This window comes from Puntigrus tetrazona, chromosome 19 (assembly GCF_018831695.1).
Source record: "Puntigrus tetrazona isolate hp1 chromosome 19, ASM1883169v1, whole genome shotgun sequence".
In the NCBI taxonomy this organism is placed as follows: Eukaryota; Metazoa; Chordata; class Actinopteri; order Cypriniformes; family Cyprinidae; genus Puntigrus; species Puntigrus tetrazona.
This window is the reverse complement of record NC_056717.1, coordinates 16346036-16362124: the sequence shown is the minus strand read 5'-3', so window position 1 is coordinate 16362124 and position 16089 is coordinate 16346036. Positions and strand designations below refer to the sequence as shown.

The following is a 16089-nucleotide window of genomic DNA, read 5'->3' as shown; positions in this document are numbered from 1 at the left end:
AATTTAACACTTTAAGGTGTCACCGCTGGTGCATTTTATACTGCATGCGTTTTTAAAGTTGTGTATTTAAAGTCCAGACTTTCAGTGAAGGTGAACGCAATAATGAAAAATCCGTCATCATTTACGCCACAAACCTGTATGACTTTCTTCCACCTGAGAAAAGCCATTTAGCAGAAAGCTTCATAAAAATGAACGGTTAGGTTCTTTATTGGCCAAACACGGAACCTTTCCATTTAAAATCTTACTTTAGGAACCAAAAATGGTCCTTCTAAAGCATCACTGGAAGCTGAATTTTTACGAGCACATGAGCTGTCCAGCTTAAAAACATTACGCCAAGCACCAGCATGAAAATTCTGCAAAACATCTACTTTTGTTTTCCACAGATAACTGAAAGTCAAAGGGGTTTAAAACAACAAAGTGATAGGATATTTTTACATATATATATATTTTTTAAAAGATACCATTCAGTGTTTTTGGCCAAGCAGTCCATCTGGATGGATGTTGACTAAAAGTTTTCTTTTAAATTTTAGATTCAAAAATTCTGCCATTTACAGACCACAATGTGTCATTTTCCAGATTTCATTATTTTCAATCTGTCAAGTTATTCCTCTCTGGATAAAGTGTGCAATTTTGTTCATAGGGAACATTTAAATTCCGTCGAGGTCTCGCTACTTTGCCTTTTTTGAAAACAGCAAATTGTAACCAGTTAAAATTCATCATGGTCCCACTATCAATGAATTCTTTTGTGTGGCATCATATTTATGTTTCGCAGTCTGTCTGTGAGGTCGAGCGGCAAAGGAACAGGCCGAGATGATTTATTTCTTGTTTGCTTGAAGTGAAATAACAAAACGTGAGACACAAGGTTAAGCTGATGAATTCACAGTGATGAGTTGCATCAGTAATGACACTGATGTCTGACGTGCAAAGACTTATTCAAAATTCTGCTTTCCTTCAAGCCTTCGTTCTGTCTCGTTATGAAAAATCTTAGCATTTTAGGGCGGTGATGCCACAAGTGAAAGTGTTTTGACGTCTAAGCTACGCATTTGTTTATGTAATTAATCATTTTGTTCATTTATCAATACGCATCTTTAAGAATTTCATTACAAATGCGTCCTTCCTCAAGCAGAAATGTGTAACTATGATGATTAACGTTCACAGTAAAAATGTACTTGTAGAGATGGATGAAACATTGTTTACCGTTAAAAATGTTATTGCACTTCTTACAAAGTTACAAGGCATCCAAAACCTTCGCGTCTCGAACGTTGTCTCACCTGAAGCTTTGTGTTCGCATTTGCATTTAACCGGAGCTTTAAGACACAAACGCATGCCGTCAAACGATTCGACAACCTTTTGTTTCTCATAGCTTGCGATATCTGCGGATAGGCAGCAAGTCAGTTCTTGAGGAGAGACCTGGCACGGCCCCTTTATCTCCGTGTGCGTCGGGACCCAGATGTGGAAGAAAATGGAAGGCTTAATTTTATAATACACTTAAGTCTGCTCCACACTCAAAAGGTTTGATTTCAATAACAATATTGCTTTGGAGTTATTATATCGAGGATATTCCAACGCGTAGAAAAAGTTGCACCAGAATCACGACTTGAATAAATTAATAGTTTTAAATCTACTCCGGAACACGCTCGAAGCCTAAACCGGTTTCCTTCATGTACAAAAATAATTCTCTGGATGACAAATTTGGCTATTTATGCACAAATAGTTGGATACTTTTGGATTTATATGGCTTAATATGTCCAATAGTTTGCACAGATATCCTGCCTTTTGAATGAAAATGAAAAAGAATTGCAGTAATTGAGGAAAGCAAAACCAGCAGATGGAGGCTCAGAATATTCAGTATGGGACCACTGGGAAATCAAAACATGCCAATTTGAGTGAGAGGATACTCTCAAATAGGGCAACTAACAAGGGGTTTGATACTGCAACTCCCCAAAGCGGCTTCAAATGGAGATTGAGATTATTGTGCAAACACTGCATATTTCAGTCCTTTTCCTTCTTGTTTCGTTTCCCCTCAAGCCCCCTGTGTCCACACGTATAATCACTCAGTAATTGAGCTGAAAAGAGTAAATCTTTGATTCCCACTAGAAATTGGGCATTTATTTCTAAGTCTGAAAACCCCGTGAAATGCTTGGAGAGCGCTTGTGTGAACAGGAGAGAGAAAAAAATATGCAAATCTGCTTAAACTGCGTCTATCTGCCGATGTTTCACTCTGCTCTGCAGGTACTCACAATGTCGCAGTTGTCATGATTGCTGTAATTTACATAGAATACGTACAGGGACTGCACTAAGATCCTCAAAAAAAAAAAAAAAAAAAAAAAAAAGGAGAGAGGAAGGGCTGGATCAATGCTACTGAATCGGTCCTGAGAAGCCAGATATACAGGCTTTACGGAAAAGCGTTAAATCCACAAGTTCTTTGCCCATTTTGGCTCCAACGAGAGAGTGTTTCCTGTTTACCAGCAGGTTTTGTGTCTGGAAACGTCGCTCTCATTTACATACACGGCAGAAAAGGCGCTGCATTCAAAGAACAACAAAGGCAAAAATGGACAATGAACATCCGTATATTTCAACTCTGAAGTAGCTGGAATAAGGTGGAAGTAGAATGTGTGTTCACATCCAAATTGTTGACTGCAAGAAAAGAGAAAGACACACACCAATGACCAAATGGAGAACAGCAATAATCAAGAAATGCTTCAGGTTTTATTTTACAATTAAGGGACAAAAACATTTTTTTTCTTTTTTTTAATTAAGGGAATTGATGGGACTTTTTCACAATGGCATGATAAAACATTGAAATGTACTGTATTTCATGTTTTGCATTGCTTGGTTCCCTCTCATACTCCATGCATCATCAGCGATGCAACTCCTTCAGTCAATTCATATTTACCACATCAGAGAACTTAGTTCAACTAAAGGATGAATTGTGGTTCTACAGCACATATACTGCATATACATCTCTGTACATATTTCCTTTTTCGTTTTACTATATATAAAATGACAATATAAAAGAATGCACACCATACAAACAATGTTGAGCTGCGGCAATTGGCAAGATATGATGATGGAAATTTACACATCTTCGCTGATCATTTTAAATATATGTGCTGTATATAAGATTTCAATTAAGTCTTTACAGGTCGAAACCGAAGCGAAACCATAGAAAGAGGAATAGTGGTACCAAAGCATACGTTTCAAATTGCTACTGTATAAAATGATACTTAACAACAAAAAACAATGATTATTAAAAACAAAGAAATGCCTTTGAAAAACCAAAGTGTATAATCATAGGCAGCCCGTCAAAATCTTCAATATCCTTCGAGGTTTAGAAGACTCAACAAAATCTACAATGCATTGTTTTCACTTCAAAGGGTTGCAGTTTGATTTATGTCAAGCCAATATCTGAAAATCTGAGCTCAAATTAACAAAATAGCTCTGTCTCATTTTATACATATTCTCATAACATTCAACACTACAGAGTGCTTTAATGAAGTCAGTCTTTTTTGACGTATGGGAGAGTTCAGTACGTCACAACTAGTTCTATTCAGAAGTTCTTTTGCCACTGTTTTAGACCATGCCCATGGATACCATGTTTGTTTCATTCCCAATTCAACAGAGTACAAATTGTAAATTCTGTTTGAATGAAGTCACTCAGAAGAAAAAAAATTAAGAACAAAAACATGCACATAACCGACACATATCAGATAAATACAGTACAAAGCAAGAGATAGAAATCAGGAGACCTAAAAAAAAAACGAGGGAAAAAAAAAAAAAAAAAAAAAAAATCGAAACAGATCATGGTCCAATCAGGCAGTTTCACGACAGAAGTTGGACTGATTTTGAAGGCTCAGTTCAGGCGCAGTGCAGTACAGTGATGTAGTGCAATGATTCTCAATCCAGTCACTTCACTGCCACCAGCCTGCTTTCCTTAGGCTTTCTCTAACTTTTCCAGCTCAGTAACAAAGATCAGGTGGTCCTCCGGTGACTTTCCGTGCGTTTTGCTGAGGTGCAGTTTCACTGCGTGCTTGCTGACAAAAGTCCTATTGCACAGTTTGCACTGAAATATGGAATTAGAGTCCTCCTCAGTCAAGCCAAGGGCACTGAATGTCTTATCTGTGATCATTTTAGTGACTGCTTGCTGGTCTCTAATGAGGTCTATTGATAACTTTGAGAGGTCCTTCAAGCTAAAGCCCAAGTGGGACTCTAAGTGGTTAATGTATGTGGAGGGAGTTCTGAACTGGGAGGCACAATCACTACACAGAAACAGTGGTTGGCCCGAGTCTATGTTCTTCAGAAACTTGGTCCCACCTGTCCGCCTGAGTTGGTACTTGACGTTCGCCAACCAGTGGGAGATGGTGGTCATGGAGAGACCTGTAAACTTACAAATATGTACACGCTCCTGAGGACCTAGGTCTGTAATGATGTACTTCCCATCAGGGGTTTCCCGAAGGCTAGATGCAAACTGAGCCTGAAGGATCAGCAGATGCTGAGGATTCCAGTTCGATTGCCTGCCTTTTCTCTTCTGAACGGGCGAAAGATCCTCTAGGCCATCCTCAAAAGCACAGCCATCTGCATCAGACTTTTCAGATATAGAGGAAGGGGTTGACGACTTTGGCGTCAGGCGACCGGTGAGGTTCTTCACCATGTCGGAGATGTCCATTAGGGCATTCTCCCGAAGAGGAGATGAGACCGATTCAGCCAGTGTGGACAAGATGGGTCGGGTGCTGTTTGTGATGTTGCTGTTGTTGTTGTTGCTGATAACAGTGGATGAACAATTGGTGGGCCCGTTGCCACTTTTGGACTTGGTCAAGTCCATGGGCTGATCATCGTCATTGTCATAATATCTGTTGATGGGCTCGACTTGCTTGACCTGAGCTGGATTGTACATAGGCTTTTCCATCATGTTGTTGCTGATCTTGTACAGCATTGCTAATGGGTCTAGGAGTGGACTGACTGTTTTGGAGGCCTTACCCAAATGAGTGTTCATGATAGACTGCAATGCACTGAGAGGGTTGACTAAAGGCTGTTCTGGTGAGTGGTCAGTGATGATTCCTAAATTACCGCAACCATTGCTGACTTTGAGGACATCCGTTCCATTCTTGACAGGATTATCTGCATGGCTTTCTTTGTATTCTCCATCACGAACCATAATATGCTCTAGGTCTTTGTCTACCGTGCCGTTTTTTGTTGGTTTGCAAAGATCATCTGGTCTTTGCAGGTCCTTTCGGTCTTTGAGAACAGGGGACGGTAATTCAACAGCAAGATGTTTGGTGCCACGTTCAGATGATTTTTCATCCCTGTCTTTCTTTGAAGGGATTTTTCCTGTTACTTTCTCCACCAACTCTTCCATGGCTAGGACATTGCTTTTATGGTTTGGAGGTGGTGATGGGCTGCTTGGAGAATGGATCAGAGTGCTGGAGTCAGAGGTCAAAGACTTCAAGCTGCTGGCGTTGAAAGTTGGTTGAATCTGGACACTCTGGACAGCAGGTATAGATGATTTCATAGACCCTTGGAGCTGGTAGGCGGCATGAATGCTGGGATATCCACCCCAGGTCGGCGTACCAGTCTGAGCCTTACTGATTGCACTGGAGACCGTATTTTCTAATGACTTGAGAATATCTAGTCCACCTTTAGGAGACTCTTCAAGATCCTCTTCTCTTAGATATTTGTAATGGCTGGGTTTATCCGCCTTTTCCACCTTCTCAGCAGGATCCTCTTTCTCTTGCTTAATTTTCTTCTCCTCGGGTTCCTCCACTTTCTCTTCATCTGACTCCTTCCTTTCATCCATGGTGGATGGGTGTACAGGTGAATCGGGCTGAGACTTGATAGTGGGAGCCGGCAGACGTGTTGTTGTGGGCGGAAGGGGGATGGATTGGATTTTCTCTTCCACCACAGGATCAAACACTAGCTGCTTACCCTTTTTGGAGGCGGAGTTTGTGACTTTGAGAAAGTGTCCAGTCACCATCATATGGGCTGTCAACTGCTGCAAAGTGTCATGGGAACTCCCACACTCCATACACTTAAGAATTTGAGCTTTTCGGGCCTCAAACTGCCAGGTATAACTTGCACCGTTTTGGTAGCCGTAACGGTTATTAGCTGTGACATATGGGTTGGAAATTTTCTGATCTTTGGTGGGTGCAGTTTCTGCCAGTGGAATGCCAGGGGTGCTTGAGATTGACTCAGGTGAGCAGGGAGACATCAGGTCCTGGAACGCTCGCTTTTTGGTGGAGGGCACCAGCTTTGAGGCAAGAGCTGGCATTGGTTCTTTTAGAGGCACTTTCTGGTAGTGTTTAGTTTTGATCATGTGGACACTCAAGTCCTGTAGGGATTCGAACGAATGGCCACAATACATGCATTTCAGGACTTTCTGAGCGTCTTCTTTGCCCTCCATCTCCATTAAGGAACGTTTCCGTGGCTTGGACCATTTCTTACCCTTGTCTTCCTCCTTGTCCTTGTTGTCATCACGGTAATGGCCTGTTTCGTTCATGTGCACTGTGAGACCTACAAGCGTATCATAGGCTGCACTACAGTCCTTGCATCTGAACTTGCTGGCACCCGTAAACACAGGCCCATACAGCTTATTGTTTTGCCGGTACAGCTGCACTGTGCTGAAGAGACTTGGTTCAGGCATGAGGTGGTAGGGCGTATGCTGTAAGGTTTTAGCAAGAGCTGCTTGGTGCCAATCATATGCAACACCCCCACTGTTAGCACCATTGATGGGTCCATTGTTGGCATTGTTTAACGTGGTGGCTTTTGTAGAATTGCTGCTTGGTGTCACATTTGCCTTCACGCTAGCACTAGCGTTGCTGCTACCACTAGCTCCGCTGCTTGTAATGCTGCTTGCATGGCTGTTTGCAATGCTGTTGTTCCCCTTGTGGCTGCTTGGAGTACTGTTAGTGCTACTAGCACTAACCTGCTTGCTTTTCATAATGTCCTTTGTGATACTCGACCAGGAAGCATCTGAAATCAGGTTTGCATAGACTGCTTTCATCTGTGCCAGGCTGTCCTGCAAGGACAGTCCAGCATCTGTATCCATGTCTTCAACCTCCTCTTTATCCTGGCCTTCCTTGGAGGAGGTGCTTTTGAAGTCAGCCAGGTGATCGCTGGTGTCGCTGAGGGGCGAGCCGTAGCCTGCATCTGGGTTGGTGCCATTGCTGAGTGGAGAGTTCTGGTAGCTCAGCTGTTCACGGCCATCGTCTTCTTCATTGCACAGGAACTCTGCGTCCTGACCGTCTAAGGAGAGTCCGTCGTCCTGCAGGTGCTCCTCATCGATCTTAGCTGCCTTAAGCTCGTCCTCCGGCACATAGGCTGAGAAAACAAAACAGAGAGGAAAAACAGATGATGAGATAAAAGAGCCCCCAAAATGTGCAACTTAACATGGACTGTTGAATAAGTAAATGCACTTTAAATGGAATAGGTGTGGAAAATGTATCACTGCACATGTGCGTGTGTGTGCATGCTTACATAATGATCCTAAAGAGATTTTTTGTCAATAGTCCTGGCAGAGGACGCAGGTTTGCAATTATAAAGTGGCAAACATCCATATCTTGACTATGATAGATAGCACCCTTCACTGCTGAGACTAACAAAGCTATCCTGTGTAACAGCTCAGCAAGGGTAAAGAGGGCAGAGGAGAGTCCTCCTTTGAAAATCAGTCCTCTGAAGCAAAAAAGGCATGTAGTTTTTTTTTTTTTTTAACAGGTGAATTTTATAAGGATGTGCTAAAGAGAAAAATGGTTATGTCATGCTTGTACAAATTATAAAAAAAAACAACAACTTTATATTATGAACAAAATATATCACTCCACAACTGATGCAAAAAATGCATCCATTACGTCTAGTATTACAAAATTTACCCCCCACCCCTTTTGTTTACAAAAACTCCATATGAACACCACCATATTGACTACTCTCTCTCGCTTTTTTCATCCTCTTTTTCCCTGTAGTTAGAGGGCACAGACTGTGTGTGACATTGATCCAGTTCTCCCATACACTAGCCAAGCTAGACTCCTCTGAGTGTGAGATTGCGTCTGAGTTATTGCCAGGGATGCAGCACGGGGTGCAGCTTGCCTCAATGCTGTTGGCAGAGGCGATGGAAGTTCTCGCAGCGAGTCATGCTAAAATGCAAGTGGAAATGGCATGTCATGTTGTCATGGTCCATGCTGTACTAACTCTCGGGGAGTCAAGAGTGTGTGCAGCCACAGGGGAAAATAGAGAGTGAAAGAGAAGACAAGATGATACATAACCATTTTTAGTGCTCATTCCTTTTAGTGATAGGCCAGTTAATTGGTCAGTGTTTCATTACTGACCAATAATCATGCCTGTTACAAAATCTACTTCCAAATTGTTGTTAACTTTTGTAAAAATATATCTTAAAATTTAAAACATATGAATTTAATTAAAGAAATGTATCATTTAGTTAAAGATTTGTAAAGAAAAATAACATCTTGGTTAACAGTAAATAGAATTTAAATTGAGGTTCATAAAGATTTTATCCTGCAGAACACAAAAGATGATGTTTTGAAATTGTTTTTTTTTTTTCTATTTGTCCATGAAATTAAAGTCAGTATGGTCCATTGTTGTTTTGGAGCCAAATGGCTTTCATTATTTGGACAGAAAATAGTTTAAACATTCTTTAAAATGCCATTTTTTTGAGAAAGTCAAGGTTGGAAGAAAATGAATTAGTAAAGGATATTTAAGATTTTATGTGAATTATCATTTTAATAAAATAAATGGAATCATTTTAGATTTCATGTTCATTTTAAATTGCTTTATATGTACTATATTGTCCACCTGCTCTTTAAACACTGGCATCGATGTCTTCCACCCATGTCGATATTTTGACCAAAAGAGTCCCGGTGGATTGATAAGAACCAGTTAATGCATTGATTTTTAGTGAAAACAGCATCGGCCCACGAGTGTGTCTTTCAGAAATACACATTCATGCTTATTTGTGCAAATGCGGCTCTTTTTTACTCTGCGTATTACTGCTAAGTGCACATTTATTTCTCAAGGTAAAAAAGAGGATACTGAAAAATGTTGCCTACGCCACACACCAGAAAATGCTTATTTTCCTCAGCTAAATGTGTGGTAATAAGATGTACTGTCAGATGTATTACATGGGGGAAAAGGAACAGAACAATAATGTTCACAAATGTAAGGTTTCATGTTTCAGCCACAAAAAGCTCCTTCACTCTATTGTGTGCCGACAGAGCTATGACAGAAAAAAACAGAGTGATAGCCCACTGTCGGCACCCACAGCTGCGAGACAAAAAGAGGGAGAGAGAGGGAGAGAGAGAGAGAATGCTACTCGTTTAATTCGCTTAATGAAAAGAGAATAAAGGTCCATGAGACCAAGTGCTTAATGAGGAGCGGTAGGATTAAATTCCTGTTTCATCAGCTGGTTTCGATCTGCAGTGGGAGATAAACAAAATGAGCTCTCCGTCATCGAAACACATCAAAGTACCTCTTTCGAGCATGCTCGTGTATGTGTGTGTGTGTGTGTGTGTGTGTGTGTGAGCGAGCGCATGCATCTTCACAGCATGTCCGGCTATAAAAAAGCCTCCTGTTCGCTTTGTGAGAGCGGTATTGTTACTATCAGCCATTTTGAACACAACATGAGAAGAAAAGCCGCAACAACAGCCTGCACAACTTTGAAGGCAATAGGAAGAGACAGAGCAGGAAAAGAGGAGAGCAGTAGAGGAGATGGAGGAAGTAAAGAGAAGAAAAAGAGACAGGCAGCGCTTGAAGAGTTGTTCCTTTATCTCAGCGAGCCACCAGGAGATGTCTGTCCGAGATGCCAAGATCCGTCTCAGTGGTTGAAGCAGATGTGCTGTCAGCTTCAAACGGCGTGCAGCTGAGCACACGTAATCAGAACGGACTCCGTACCTGATGTTTGTAAGGTGCCATTTACAGCTGCGTGGAGGAAGCTGTAGGGGCGTGAACAGCTGGGAACGCGGCGTATGTGGCGTTCCTGTTACTCGGATGTTCTTAAAGGACGGCTTCTGATCCGGAGGAATCACTGATTCCGCCGCGAGCTCTCCGACGGATTTCAATCCGTCAATTCCTCGGAGAAATCAAGTAGGCGGCGTAAAGCGAAAAGGATTTGGTGAAATAAACATTACGAACTGTCAAATAAATCACTTATCCAAATATCGCTTTAAAAGAAATGTTCACGCCGCAACACGGTTCAGTGGATTGAAGCCCTGATAATTCCCTCAAGTCACTGCAGCATTTAAGACAGCTTATCACGTTAAAACAAAGAGAGAAGTTTTTCATCTTTGCTGTAATTACAGAGAGAGTGATAGAGGGGCCGAGAGAGAAAAGTGAGACGGGGTTGGGGGGGGCTGGATCGAGAAGGCTTTTTTTGCAAAGAGATGGGCAGAACCTGACACTAAATCGAGCACGTCTAGTCAGCCCCTGACACCGCGTGGCATCTGACAGGCATGCGCGTTGGCATGTCACTGTCCTCGCATCAAGCCGTCAAACACGACTTGGCAATTTTTTGCCATCTGCGTCAAAAAAAAAAAAAAAAGAAACCCGCCAGACGACGGCAACGACAGCTCACACTTAATAACCCAATCAGAAGTTTGACTGCTGACATCTCTTATCGGGGGCCTGCTTTTAAACATCACGCCGAACAATAAGAGAGGGATTAAGAGGAGAGGAGGGGGGGAGGGGCTTGTTGTGTTTGTCAGTCAAAAATAAGCCCGCATTGTACTGTCGGCAGAAAACGCCACAGATAACTTGTTAAGAATACACACAATTAAGCGAATCAATAGTTGCTATAAAAAGACCATGCTTTTGATGTGGTGGGGAACGAGAAAGAGTTTGATTTACTGAGCAAAGCAGGCACTTTCCAAGGATAGCATACAAAACAAGGCCTGAAAGTCTGGTTCAACAAATGCTGATCAAATTTGGGAGGCCAAAACAAAACATTATATTTTTGCTTGCAAATCGTTCCTTTTCAGTACACCCCTAATTCAGGAATGTTTCAATGAAAATCATTTACATCCATACGCATGTCTGTCATGTCTACATGCGTGATCCTGGACCACAAAACTAGTCATAAGTAGCACGGTATATTTCTAGAAATATATTGTATGGGTCAAAATGATAGATTTTTCTTTTATGCCAATATTTTCTTTTTATTTAATTTTTATAAGTTTCCTATCTTAAATGTATCTAATTTTTGATTAGTGATATGCATCGCTAAGGACTACTGTGAATTATCTCAAATGTTCATATTTTTTCACACCCTTTGACTCCAGATTTTTAAATAGTTGTATCTTATCAATGGACAGCTTATTTATTTTAGATGTATAAATCTCAATAATAATAATAAAAAAAAAACATTTAAAAATACATGTCTTGGTTAAACCTGAAAATTAAATAAAGTAACAGCTCTAGACACCTGCTTTGTTGTAATCTCCCTAATATGGCACCCACTTACATGCCTTTCAGCAAATCATTTAAAACTACCTGACAAGAATTATACCATCTAATTAATATTCATGAGCCAGGCTGATAATATTTAAAATGTGCCCCCTACCACCCCACGCAATTTTCAAATCGTTTTTACGCCCCTGTGCTTGCGCGTGTTCTTTCAAACGCCACACACACCAGTATGGACAGACAGAACAAAGGTGTGTATGTTCTTGAGTGCCCACCAACATCTAAAACGATCAGCCAGAGCACCGGGGCCTTGTGCCTGTGTGCATGTATGAGGTGTGCGAGATGTGAGGTGTGTGTGCGTATGTGTGTTGTGCAGGAGAGCGTGGCCATCTGTGTCCAGAGCGGAGCTGTCACTGTGGCTGCTGAGATCTCACTGAGTTTAGACAGGTGACACAGCAACGGGACATGAGCGGGACATACACACACATACGCACGCGAGCAGAGCTCACCGTCTCAGCCAACAAAGATCAGCCGCAGAGTGAACCTTCTCGCTATAGACACCCATGACACCGCGCACACAAACACAGCCAGTGCCAGCTCTTAGAAACACCGCCCACATACGAGCGCTCGAGCGTTGAGATCCGCATGCAGTTGCCCAACAAACAGAGGAGAATTAGCAAGCCGTGACTCTAATAGACGAGATTGAACGGTTTCTATCTGAAAATACACGTTAGAGCTCTGTTTAATAACTCCTTAGGTTTGAAATAAGAGGACGCGAGACGCAGGCCGGATTCGAACCCGGATTTCCCATATACACCCCAGAGTACAATGCTAACCACATAAATGCACAACTATAGCATATAACACTAGAGAACTTTCTTTTGCTTGCTTACGATGCCTCAAAATGTTGCCTACAGAGCTTGGAACGAAGTGATTTTAGCAGGCCAATAACATCTGCTGTTCTTCAAAAAATACATCTTTTCCGCTGCTTCCAAGAGGTCTGCTGGACAAAAGCAGGTCTGTCTGATTGAGCTGGCCGGTGCGCTTGAGACGTGTCAGGCCTAAGTGTTCAACTCGAGCAGGGGAACGAGAATGCTCGCGGACAGAGCGCAGATGCCGAAGGCCTCTCCTTCACAGACTGTCACTAACGCGGCCCACCGACGCCTCTCTCTCTCTCTCCCCTGCCTCCTTCCTCTTATTTATTTATTTTATCGAGGAGGAGAGGGGGCAATCACTACAGTCATTTGCACTACTAATGTCCAATTCTGCCTTCCCTCAGTCGGCTGATTTAGCCGGTCAGAGTGGTTTTGGAGTGTGCAGAGGAAAGCCGCGCCGTTTACCCGACATTTTAATGGGAAAACTGGCAAGTCTTATTTGGCTGGCCGATGTGGTTTGTCACTGGGTCTCCATTACATGCCACTCAACTTTGATGCCTTTGGACAGGGCTGATCAAACCATGTCTTTTGACCTACGCAGCACGCTGAAGGCAGACAGGGAGAGAGATGGAGAGCGAAAGAGAAAAGGAGGAGGGGAAGAGGGGCAGGACACTGAAGGCTGTAAATAAAATGACATTATTATTTCCTCTGTCCTATCATGTAGAAAAGCCAATTATGGTAATGCTCTGCATGTCAGTGAGAATGCAGCAATCTCTCTCTCTCTCTCTCTCTCTTCTCTCCCTCTCCCCTTTTTCCAGGGCAGTTAAAACAAGGCTTCGGTAGCATGATGCTGTCTGCCCCGTTCCACTTATGGCCTGCTGCAATCTGGAAGGGTTGTCTGTGAAACTGGTGATGGCAACTGCTCAGATTCTAGAAATGAATGCATAATGTTCGTTTTTATAACGTATCAGAATTTTTTTTTATAAGTTTACCAAAGTAAAACGGAAATAGTCAGTATGTTGGGTAGGTGCAGTGATTTGTAGTGGCTTCTTGGACAAGTCACTGTAAAGAGAGTCCAAAATTAACAATTTGTTAATGAACTATGCAAACTAAAATATATTTTAATTATATTTTAATATTCAAAATATTTTAAAATGTATATTTATCAGAATAGTTTTCTGTTGTTTTTCCTTTTGCATATTAGTTACAAACTGTGCCCTCATACATGTTTCTAATATATTCATTTGGTAGCATAATGCAGAAATTATTGTATATTAGTGACAAACTCTGGGGGTTATTGCATAACTTGCATCCTCATATATGTCTATAATAGATTCATTTGACTGCATAATGCAGACATTATTGCATATTACCGACAAACTTTGCAGGTCATTATGTAATCCTTGCATCCTAATATGTTTCTATTATATTCATTTATGACATTCAATATAATTTGCCACACTGAAAAAAAATAAAATAAATAAATAAAGTTTTTTTTACTGATGTAAAGATTTCTTTGGTTAGTTTGAATTGAATCGTTCACATCTCACCATCATTACTACAATTTGATTTAAGCCATGTATTATGTTGCAGTTAAATGCAAGTAGCTTTGCTTTAATTCATCTCCAATGCCAATTCTTACTCCCATTTGTCGCTTGGCAAGTGTTCATTTTGGACCCTGCCTGTAAACCTTTTTTGCGCTTACTTTCTTTATTCCGCTTATTCTGAAGTGTGAATAATGATCGTTGTTTCTATTCTGCGGACACACGTTGATTGATGGCTGCTGTTCAAAGTAATAAGGGCACTGCGGAGATGGACAGATTTCTGAGGGGGGTTTGGCTTGTAGATCTGACCCCCACCCTGTCTCTCTCTCTCTAGCCCAATGTGAACCTACGAGAAGAGAAAAGCCTTCACATTTTTCACCATCTTCCACACAATCGTCCTCTTTGAGGACTTCCTTTGTGCTCTGTCTCCGGGCTTTTTTCGTCCCTTTTCTCTACGAGACACATCTAACTTTATTACAGACTAAACAAAAGAAGGCTTTGAAGTGCAGACGGGCGTTTTACACGGACCCTGCCCACCTCTCCGTATCCGCTGACAGTGATTTGTGCTCCTGCGGACACTCTGGAGTAGGCTCTCTGAATTAATATCTGCTTTGCCTCTTTAAGCATCTCTTGTAAAAGGCTGGCCCAGCCCCCTCCCACCATCCTCCGTGTGGAATAGGCCACCATATGGCAGAATAGCTTCAGGCCCCTGAAGAACTGGTGTGGCATTCCATTCTGCGCTCCAAATTCATCTTTTCGCTTTAGATACTTGCGGACGAGTATGGATGGAGGTATATAACTAGGGCAACAGACCGAGCCATTAAAAATACGAAGAATTACATCAAACAGATAGGACGACGCGAGAATAAACAGCCTGACAATTGTGTACTAATCACCGATACGTAATAACTTAAAAGTCATTACTTCAGATATACATTTGATTCCCTGATGATTACATTTAAAATTTGAATAATACAACGGCAAGAAAAAGAAAGTATTTTTATTTTATTATGCTTTTATAGTTTTTGTAATGCATTTAGAATTGTGTTTTAGCTAATGTTACAGACTTTAGTATTAATGTTTAATCCATTTGTATATCTTCCATTTTCATTTTGAAGTTCTACAAATTTCTTTTTAATAGCCTTTTGAATACACATCTGTACAGTTATCTGTTGTCGTTTTAGCCGTTTACTCGGCAGCTGAAATACTATTAATATACTACTTCAACAAGCAAGAATGTTATTTTTTTATGTTTCATGTCAAGTTTCGGTTTTAGTTAACTGTAATAATCCTGTGTGTTTATTACAGGTGTTTTCTAAGTCCATAAGCCATTAAAAATGCTAAAATATCAAATTTGACTAATGGGTTCTGTATCTCTACCAATAAAAAAAAAGAAAAAAAAACTGTTTTGTTAAGTAGATGAACAAACTAAAATACTACTGTGTAAATGCTTTCACATCACCTTGCACTGACACTCTACAATATCACTCACTCAATCGCTAACACACACAGACGCACACACACGCTCCAATGTCAAGTCCATACTTATGCAAAGTGCGGCCTACTTTGTCATTTAATTTTTAAAAACCCTAAGGTCGTATAACACACTTTCCCTGTCATTTGCAAGTACATTAACTCGGTGGCCATGCGACAGCCAAATTATGCTAATGGGCTGCTAAAATGGGTCATATAGACAGTGCGTTTTACATTAGCTTCAAACAATAGGGAGGGAAGAGCAAAGCAGAGGTGACAGCAGCACCGGGGGAGTGAGACGGGGTCTGTCTCCTTTAGCCGCCGTTACGTCCTCATTCAGAGCAGCCTGTGAATGGAGGTCTCACGGCCACACAAACCACAACAAGGCGCTCACGTCCCGTCATCCCCCAAGACTGCTAAACGCGATATCAAAATGCTTGCTGAATAATGAAAGGGCTCAATTAACGGATTATTAACAGCAATTTACTTTACTTAGGTAATCCACCCTGCAAGAGTATGGTGAGGTCAGACATATTTTAAGAAGAGGAAGTGCGTGCGCGTAGCTAACGTTTGCTCGGGTGCTTAAAGCACAAATAGCTGTGCTGCTTTCAAAGAAAAGGAAGAGACACCAAAAATTAATTTGCAAAAATGAGTTTGTGTTTTACACCTGACCCTAAGTCATGATAAAAATGGTATTACAACGGCCTATAAAAGTGGATAGCATAAAACAGTGGGTGTTACTGTAACACCCTCAACTAAGCCTGAAATAATTAAAAAAAATTACATTACTGGATAAA

At 41.3% G+C, this 16089-nt stretch overlaps 1 protein-coding gene across 3 annotated transcripts in view; it reads right to left on the bottom strand.

Annotated features, from left to right (window-relative positions):
* Window positions 1-2687: 2687 nt before the first annotated feature.
* tshz1 (teashirt zinc finger homeobox 1) overlaps window positions 2688-16089 on the bottom strand; it is a 35297-nt gene continuing 21895 nt past the window's right edge. For all 3 annotated transcript variants that reach the window (XM_043217768.1, XM_043217769.1, XM_043217767.1), the window contains one exon: window positions 2688-7314. In XM_043217768.1, the coding sequence (XP_043073703.1) occupies window positions 3935-7314 (3380 nt within the window). In that variant the 3' untranslated portion in view covers window positions 2688-3934. The remainder of the gene's footprint in view (window positions 7315-16089) is intronic.